General features: G+C 31.1%; 1 protein-coding gene across 1 annotated transcript; it reads left to right on the top strand.

Annotated features, from left to right (window-relative positions):
* Positions 1 to 629: 629 nt before the first annotated feature.
* On the top strand, positions 630 to 7110 carry LOC126670083 (diacylglycerol kinase 1-like). The gene is made up of 13 exons (XM_050363741.1): positions 630 to 839; positions 935 to 1184; positions 1392 to 1514; positions 1594 to 1722; positions 2202 to 2287; positions 2408 to 2531; positions 3109 to 3157; positions 3555 to 3637; positions 4355 to 4422; positions 5193 to 5267; positions 5971 to 6058; positions 6208 to 6324; positions 6478 to 7110. The coding sequence occupies exons 1-13, from the start codon at positions 757 to 759 to the stop codon at positions 6811 to 6813; spliced, it is 1611 nt and encodes a 536-aa protein (XP_050219698.1). The 5' UTR covers positions 630 to 756; the 3' UTR covers positions 6814 to 7110.
* Positions 7111 to 9951: the final 2841 nt, after the last annotated feature.

Below are 9951 nucleotides of genomic sequence, written 5' to 3' on the forward strand. Positions count from 1 at the left end.
GAAAAAGGTATTTATGAAATTAAAAAAAAAAGTATTTTTCGTAAATAAAAATAATCAGAAAAGAAAAGTCAAAATTTGAAAGGTAAAGTTGTAAATAAGTTGGGGAATAGTGTATTTCAGAAAATTACCACTTTTATATATACATATTAAATTTGTTTAGTTCTATTAAAATTCAAATCAAATCAAATATATAATCTACACAGAAATATTAAAATAAATCAGACATATTTTTTAAAAAATTATGAGAATTAAACAATATTAAATCCTATAATAAAACAAGAAAAGAAAATGTTAAAATCACACCAAAAATGAAACTTATAAAATGGTAAATATCAGAGTCACACCAAATAACGACACTACCAACTAAAGCTTCCCTCGTCCGTTTACAGGAGCAGGTAGTCGAACCCATAAACACACGACAGCCAAAACAAGAAAATGTTAAAGAAAAGGAAAAAGAAACTGCTCTGAAAATTTATTCATTAAAGCGCGTTGATTCCAACAAAACTTCTTCTTCTTCTTCTAAAAGTAAGAATCGCTTCTCTGCGACTTTTCTTTATCACGTGAATATTCATTTTCAATTCCTATTATTATATTCTTTTCAATTCTTTATATTTATATATCTTTTGTAAAATATTCAGGTTAAGTATAACATTATTTTGTCTCAGCGAGAAAATCGAGAGGAAAATTAAAAAAAATAAAAAATCGTAACAGTTTTTTTCGGTTAGTTAGTTAGATTAGTTGATTAAAATTGTGATAATGAAGAAAATGGAGTTGCGTAACAGTTTTTCTCCTCGATTTAGAGATCTTAAAGAGTCAATTCGTGGTTTCATGTCTAGAAGGTTTAATTCGTGATCACATTATGTGTTTTTTTTTGTTCTGTTGAATTTTATATAATTTAATTTATTATTGTTGTTGATGATGATTTTATGTGCAGTCAAGAAGATGAGAAATCAAAGGATGGAGTATTGAAGGATTATTATATACCTGATTATATTCTTGTTCCTGAAGGATCTTCATCAGAAAATAATAGTAATCATTATGTGAACAGTGATGAGGATGATGATTATGATGTTCATAATCATCAGCCGTCTTGTCCCGTGTTAGTGTTTATCAATTCGAGAAGTGGTGGACAGTTAGGAGGGGAGCTTCTCGTTACTTATCGGTCTCTTCTTAACAAAAATCAGGTGCGATTTTTGAATCTTTTAGTAATCAATCCGTTACGTGTAGTTTGTTTGTATGCAACAGTTCAAGAATTGAATATGATTCTGAATTTCAGAACTTCTATTGACCAATAGATTAAGGATTAATAGTTAGAGTATTGGAATTTGGAATCTAACATAATAGTTGACCCTTATATGTTTCTAAAGGGCGAATTGTTTGTTTTCTTCTAGGTTTTTGATTTGAAAGAAAAGGCTCCTGATAAAGTCCTACATCAAGTTTATGCTACGCTGCAAAAATTGAAGAACAATGGTGATGAATTTGCTGCTGAAATTGAGAAGCGACTGAGAATAGTTGTGAGTTAATTTGATTAATTTTGTGGCTGTTTTCTACTAACACGGAGTTTTCATGTTTCTGATATAATTAGATGGTTAGGTTGCAGGTGGAGATGGTACAGCTGGTTGGCTACTTGGAGTAGTATGCGATCTCAAACTACCTCAACCTCCACCAATTGCTACGGTCCCATTGGGAACTGGAAATAACCTTCCCTTTTCATTTGGCTGGGTAAGCTTTACTCAGATCATGTGTTTTTAAATTATACTGTATTAGTTTGTTATGAGTCCTATTGCTTTATGTTCTTGTTCTCTTAGTTTAGTTTTGCTATTTCACACACGGCTGACAGCGCAGTTTAGGTCATGAATTGCTTCACGTTGCACCTGAAATTCTTTTAGTAAATTATTAGTATCCCTCTTTTAATACTATCAATGTATGGTGCCAAAAAAATAAGCCAAAAGAAGTAATATTTTGGCAAGAACTGTAGCGTGCTATACAAAATACCTTTGATAACCATAAAATGTAACTAAATCAACACTGAATTGCTTCATTTGAATTCAATATATTTAGATTCTTTATTATTTTCAATTTTTCCTTGATCATCAATGCACAAATTATTGTTTTTTTGGATCCTTACGTTCAGATGTTCATTACTCGAAATTCAGTTTTGAACTAGAATCTTTTTGGTCATGTTTGTTCTTGTTTAACAGGGAAAGAAAAACCCTGGTACAGACCGTTTATCTGTAGAGTCATTCTTGCAACAAGTACGAGCTGCGAGGGAAATGAAAATTGACAGGTATTACACTAATTACCAAAATATTCTACCTGTATGTTGCTTCCCAACCTGATCCATTTCTTATTTTTTATCTTCATAAATATCTAAACACGACCTTTCATATTTGTGTGTTTTTATTAGCTGGCATATCATCATGAGAATGAAATGCCCAAAAGAAGGCTCCTGTGATCCTGTAGCACCTCTTGAATTACCTCATTCGTTGCACGCGTTCCACCGTGTCTCTGAATCAGATTCATTGAATATGGTAAGTTCTAGTTCTATGTGATTATATGATGTTTTGAATTTGGAACAAACAAGAAGATAATCCTTGATGTTTCACTGAAGACATCTGAAGCGAATATAGCTATTTATTGCCTAGTGTATCTATGTGCCAGCTAATACCTGCAATAAATACTTGCAAAAGGAACAGAATGACATTCTTAAATGTCAATCTCAGAAGTTACTTCATTTTATTACAAACTTACAGAAGGAACAGAATGGCATTCTTAAATGTCAATCTCAGAAGTTACCTCATTTTATTACAAACTTACAGAAGGAACAGAATGGCATTCTTAAATGTCAATCTCAGAAGTTAACTCATTTTAATCAGAAACTTGCAGAAGGAACAAAACGTCATTTTTCGTCAATCTCAGAAGTTCTCTTTTTTTTTATTTGCTTGTTCTTTCATTTGTCTTTCCTTCTCTCGTGGCATGCTACCTAGTTATTTTATATGTGATTTACATTAAACAGAGTCCTTTTTGGGTATCGGTTAGTTTCTCTTTGAATGTTTCTTTTGCCTCTTTAAAGATCCTTATCAGTGAAATGTTTTTGGTTGTTTTCAGGAAGGTTATCACACTTTTAGGGGTGGATTTTGGAACTACTTCAGTATGGGTAAGACATTTTTGCTTCTACTTTATAGTTTTTTTCATTGATGTAAAAAAGGATAAATTCCCATATATACTTGAGAAGAGGAAATTTGAACGTATTATATGATGCAAAAGAAATTAATATTTAAATTATTTTACTTTATTGAGACATTTCATACGATTTTATTACAAGTATAATCTCTTTTCCTAGATAGATAATTCAGGATATAAGTGCAACTACATCATAATTCAATTAAATAAGGAATTTGTCGGATACTTGAATGCAGTTATCCCACCCTTTGGTTAAAATATGAGATTTGAGGGAAGAGTGTTATTAATGACATAATTCTTTCCTGTTATGACCTACCATTGTATTATTCTTCTTGCCAAATTCCTTCATTGATGTGCTCTATAATCTACAGGAATGGATGCTCAAATATCATATGCCTTTCACTCAGAGAGGAAGTTACACCCAGAAAGATTTAAAAATCAATTAGTTAATCAGGTATGGTACATAGATTTTGTATTATGCAGTTTTTAGTCCTCATGATTGAAATTTGATATGATCTTATCCTTTTCTATGTTAATTTTGTTGTTGGTTTAAATTAAAGATGAAAGTTGGAAGCTCCATTATCTAAATTATTCATAATTTTGTCAAAGGATCAAATTATCAAAATGCTAACCTTTAAAACATTATTCTTCAAAAGCTCTCAGTGATTTTGTTTGAGCTTTAAGCATGTGAAAACAATGATAGTTATATCCCTACCTGTTCATAATAAGCTATTATGCGCTCATTGTTAAATGTTTTTTTTTTCTTTTCTTGGAATGGTCATCAACTCAAGTGTTTTTGATAACTACTAGGGTTTCCTAAGAAATAGTCAACATAAAAGAAATAGGGGGATGTTTGTTAAACAGACTATTGGCTTAGAACTTGTGCAATTTTACATTAAGAAATTTTACTTGGTGATTAAATAAATGGCCCATCATGCATTCTAATGGTTAATGATCTCAATTTTTCTTTTTTTCCTTTTTTGGAATATTCTTTATCTCCTTATTGCAATTGGCTAATTTGCGACAATCTTACAGAACTACCAATATCCTTAAACTATCAATTTTGGTTTTGCATTATTGGACTAATTTTAATACTATTAGGATGTGTAACTGATAATTTCTTGTTAAAATGATATTAATTATTTCTGTTTTTTTTATCTTGGTTCATTAGAGTACTTACTTAAAGCTAGGATGCACTCAAGGATGGTTTCTTGCCTCTCTTTTTCATCCTTCTTCACGGTCAGTCTCCTGTTGCAAGTTCTTTTCCTCTTATTGCTATATTAGTTGTCAGCTTGTAGGAATTATTAGTATTTTTTGTTCTTCAGTTTATTGTTTTATAAAGTTTAGGTTATGTTGTGTAATTGAACCTGTCTCCCCTCTCGTAGTCTTCGTAGTTGTTTTGCAATTAGGCAAAATTTCTTATTTAATTAAGAGTAATGATCTTTATTTCCACATTTTTGTAAGTTAATGGTGGAAAACTACCGTCTCATTTTCCATTTTGCTGCATCATCCTCTACGTTAATCCGATGACTGCTTTTATGTTGGTGCCACTACTGCAGTGTAAACGTATGATCTCCAGTCTGCTAGGGTAGTGGAGAAATTTTTCTACCTAGTGGAGAAAAAAGATTTTTTATGATGCTTTTGTCGACGACATTAGTTATAACTTGTAAACACGAGACAATTTAACAAATCAATCCCTCGAGCTAATCTGAATTCTGCATATTCCTGTAGTTGTGAGGCTTTTAGATGTATTAAAAACCTATCCGGTGATCTAATAATATTGTTTTTTTAGTACATTACTGAAATGATTAAATCTGAATTCAAAGAATTAAATTAGATTCTGCCATTCCCTTCTCCCAATTTCTTGCTTCTTATATATGAAATGGTTGAGTAGATTTCAACTTTTTTTTGTTTGACTAAAGTTTTTGAGACTGATGATATCAAGTGTTTATTCTGTGTTGTTGCATTGCCTTTGTTTGTTTATGTGACATTTCTTGCAAATAATGCAGGAACATAGCACAGCTTACAAGGGTTAGAATCATGAAGTCAAAAGGTCAATGGGAGGACCTCAGCATACCTAGCAGGTGAAATATGATATTCTTTATGCAGTGCTGTGTCTTCCCATGGTTCTTACCCTAAAGTAGTAAAATTATTAGCTGCTGAATTGAATGCTTCGATTAACGGAATTACACAGTTGTCATGAAACCCAAACTGGATTGTTATGGCAGATGGGGAAGTATTTTCTGTTAAAATATTCTTTCAGAGAATGGAAAGGCATTTAAACGTTTAATGAAAGATGAATAACTAATAATCATCAACTAATGCTTTTTCGTAGTAGCTAGGAGACCATGTTAATGGGTTGTGGATGTGGAAATGATATATATATCTAGTATGACACATTTCGACAACACTCATGGTTGGTCCTAAGTTTAGAATATGAAGTTAGATCTGTCCTGGAAACTGAAATATTTCATGCTTTGGTTATTCCTTTGCGTGTGATAAATAATGTGATTGGAACTTTCCATGTCACACCGTGCGTAAAAGTGATTCTTGATTCAGTTTGTAAAAGCAATGAGCATAGCATATATGACTTTCTTTATCAAAATTTAGCACTTCAAACTGAAAGTGATTAGGCTGTATTTGATCTTTTTTTAATTGTGTTTTATTTTTCTTGTTTCCTTTGGTCTTTCTTATGCTATAAAATTCTTCTATACTACAGAAGACCAGTTCAAGCTCAATAGAGATGTAACAACTGATTTTCTGACACTTGATATTTTTGAAATACAGCATTAGGTCTATTGTATGCCTTAACTTGCCAAGTTTTTCTGGTGGTCTCAATCCATGGGGAAAACCCAATGGGAGGAAATTGCACGATGTATGTACTCTCTCTCTCTCTCTCTCAGCTTTTCCTGTACGTGCAAGTTCGTACAGTGTTGCTGTGTGATTTAGATAAAGTTGCTATTTCTTACATGGCATGTCTTCTCAGTTCATTTTCTAAACAATTTCCAAAAATCTCACTTACAGAGGGACTTAACGCAACCATATGTAGACGATGGCCTTATTGAGGTCGTCGGTTTTAGGAATGCTTGGCATGGGCTTGTTCTTCTTGCTCCAAGTGGACATGGGACTCGTCTTGCACAGGTATGAACTACGAAATAGTCCAGTATGCTATTCAAAGTGATATATGAAATTCTGCCACTCGACTCTTCTTTTCCTAATATTAAGAATGCGGGTAATAAGAGATTGATGAATCTCCTTTTGAAATTTACATCCATACTATAAATTTGTTTGCAGGCGAGTAGAATCCGTTTCGAGTTCCGCAAAGGTGCAGCAGAAGACACCTTCATGAGAATCGATGGGGAGCCTTGGAAACAGCCACTTCCTGTTGATGATGACACAGTAGTTGTGGAGATTTCAAATCACGGCCAAGTGGCCATGCTAGCTACCCCACTATGTAGATCAAAAAGTATTTTTGATCCAGAATCACCTATAAAAAATTTCCATGAAGACGAGGAGGATAGTACCGACGAGGACGATGAATCTGCTGAAGATTCAGAAGAACGAAGGAAGTTTGGAGCTGCTGACACTTTCAAATTTCCAGATGATTTTGATATGTCTCGTCTAAGTTAAGCCTCACGCTTGGTATAGCCCTTCACCTACATTCCAGCGTTTCGCCTTCGTTTTAAAACTTGGTAACTCTATTTTTATAACATATTTTTGTAAAAAATACCATTTTTTTCATTTCTGATTTCGGCGTTTCCGCTTCTGCGCTACATAGCCCTTTACCATTGTTTTTATTCTCTGCTGATTAATAGTAGATTTTTGTTACATTTTTAGGTTACTTGTTCGCCTAGAGTTGAATCATTTCAGTCAATGTACAGATACATATATTATCCACCCTATAAAAGAAAAGATTAATTTACAGAATTATGGGTGAATTTTTGTATATTCGTAATGAAACCAACATCTTACATGTTTGATATTAACCTGTGTACTATGATGCTAATTCCGTTAAACAAAACACAGTATAAACAGTTTAATCATACTGCAGATTGTGCTCTGTTTTTAACTATCCTTCATAAACTGCATCAATTTGACATTTTCTTATGGAAAGGATTGCATGTATGATTTTCAGTGTAAACTTATGTATGAAGCTGCTGTCTGTTAATAAATGGACACTGACACTGTTATAAAGGGAATTTGTTTTTTCTTTTCATATTTAGTAGTATTTTATTTAATCTAACAGTTGCAAATGGACAAATTTCGGCAAAAAAATAAAATAACTATAGAAGGCACTCTTTGTGTGCTGCTGTGGATACAGTACAGATTTGTAAATCTGAAACTCTAATATTTTAGTAAATATTTCTTATTATACAATGTAAAAATTAATACAATAAACAAGAAAATATTGTTGTATTCACTACTCAGACAAAATTAATCCTTTCGGTTTTTCTGAATTCATGGAGCAGAAAGAGACAAAATTTAATTAAAAAACGTATAGTATAATAAAAAAATCTACTAATGGATTACGCCTTTAAAAATAGAAATATTACTATTTTAGACTAAAAAAAGTTAAAAAAATATTATTGTGGGCTTCTTGTGCCTGACCCTCCTTCTCAGTGGTTTGGTGTCTATATTCAATGATACACTTGCAGCTTGTTTTAGTAAAACCACTACACACAAACTATTGGCTTCCCCAAATCTATTGGTGAAGTGAAACCATTGTCTGCTATTATAAATTTTCTCTCACTATAAATATAACCAACTCAATCCCATTCCTCACATCAAATCATACACCAACTAAACAAAAACCTCAGCTAAACAAGTAATAATTAAAAAGAATGAGTTCAAGAAGCAGAGCTTGGATGGTGGCAGCAAGCATTGGAGTAGTTGAAGCATTGAAAGATCAAGGGCTGTGCAGATGGAACTACGCATTCAGATCACTTCACCAGAATCTGAAGAACAATGTCAAATCATTTTCTCATCAACACCCTAAAATGTTATCTTCTGCTGTTGTTTCTAAGAAGGTTAGAGATGAGAAGTTGAAGAAATCTGAAGAATCACTTAGAACTGTTATGTATCTAAGTTGTTGGGGTCCTAATTAATTAATTTGCTTTAGATTGTACATATTATATTAGTTTGTTTCAGAATTTTTCTGTCAATGGAATTTCTGATTTTGTATTAAGATTCTATTTTTGATATTTTCTTTATCTACTTTAAAATCTCATTTTGTTCTTGTTCCAGCTCAAATAAGCAGAAATTCTTCCAACAGATGAGTCCCTAATATGATTGAATGTGTTAATTGTTGCAAAACTAGACACCAATTCAAGTTTAGAGATATTGGGTCTTGCACTCTATTGCTTCTATTAATTTAATACATGTTTTTTTTTGTCAAAGATTTAATACATGGTTTTGATTAAGGAAATAATATTTTATTAATAAAAGGGATTACAAGGTTAAATAAGTGTACATTAATATATTGAAATCACTTAAGTCTTTATCTAAATACTCCCTCCCTCCAAAATAATTATTTACTTTTATTACACTTAATTAATTAGGTAACTTTCTAATAATATTTTGAAAGACAGAGATATAAAACATATGAATTAATTTTATTTTTCTTCATTGTGTATAGATATAGTTGTAAATAAAGTAATCAGAGTTGCCAAAATTGTATCTGGATTACATGTAATGAGGTAAGTGAGGATTAATGTTATTTTTTGTTTCATAAAATAGGATTATATATAAAATAACTATTTTTAAACAATTAAATAACTACAAAATAGTTATTCCATAAAATTATATAATAGATGTTTTATAAAATTCCTATTCTATAAAAACAACTATTCTATTCCACACATATTTTATAAACCAAACATTACCTAAAAGCATTACTTTTAACCATCATGTTGTCGAATTTTAGATAATTGGATATTAGTGTAATTTCAAATTTTTAATCAAATATTAATAAAATTATATGAAATACGGAATGCTGGAAATTAAACCGACCAAATATGAAATTTTAATTGAAACTTAACCGACCGAATAAAAAACTATTCAAAATTTAAACTAAACCAAATAGGTCGGTAATTTGGTCGATAAATGAATTTTATAAAAAAAAAATTAAAATATTTTTTCAAATCAAATCTTCTATTTGTTCGGTCGGTTTGGTGAATTTGAATATAATATTCCAACGTCTACATCAATAATCTTTTAACGGAAAATTGCTCGTTGTTTTAAATTATAAAAATTCAAAATTTGATGTCTAACATTGCTAAAATTTGTGTTAAATTTGTAAAATTCATGATTTTTAAAGCATTTTTTTTGAAAAAAATAAGAAAATTAGTAATTCATTATTTTTGTAATTTTGATATCATTTCTAAATATATAAAGATATAAAATTAAATATATAAGCTAATATAATTTAAAATTATGTATTTTCATATAAATCAAATAAATCTATTTTAATTGGCTGATCCTATCTCTAAGTAAACCTATTCATAAGTTTGGATATCCATGCATGCCTGCCCATATCCCGATCTTTAGGGGCGGGTAATGATTTTTCATCCCACGTTCGGTCCGAGTCCAAAAAAAAAATTCGTTAATTTATGGGCGGATTCGGATTTCATTTTATAGAATTTTCATATAAATTCGTTCAAACCCGGTCCGAATCTGCAAATATGTAGTGTTATCAGTAATTGAGTAGGAAATATAAAGCTTGAGATGGACTCGCGCGCTTGTGCCAGTATAAAAATATTAAAAAAGCTC

This window comes from Mercurialis annua, linkage group LG2, assembly GCF_937616625.2.
Source record: "Mercurialis annua linkage group LG2, ddMerAnnu1.2, whole genome shotgun sequence".
NCBI lineage: Eukaryota > Viridiplantae > Streptophyta > Magnoliopsida > Malpighiales > Euphorbiaceae > Mercurialis > Mercurialis annua.

Excerpts from the sequence above, each read along its gene's own strand:
- LOC126670083 (XM_050363741.1), top strand. The coding sequence starts at position 757 with ATGAAGAAAATGGAGTTGCGTAACAGTTTTTCTCCTCGATTTAGAGAT. Across the intron at positions 1,515-1,593 it reads AGAAGCGACTGAGAATAGTT|GTTGCAGGTGGAGATGGTAC; the intron begins GTGAGTTAATTT and ends TTAGATGGTTAG. Across the intron at positions 2,288-2,407 it reads AGGGAAATGAAAATTGACAG|CTGGCATATCATCATGAGAA; the intron begins GTATTACACTAA and ends TGTTTTTATTAG.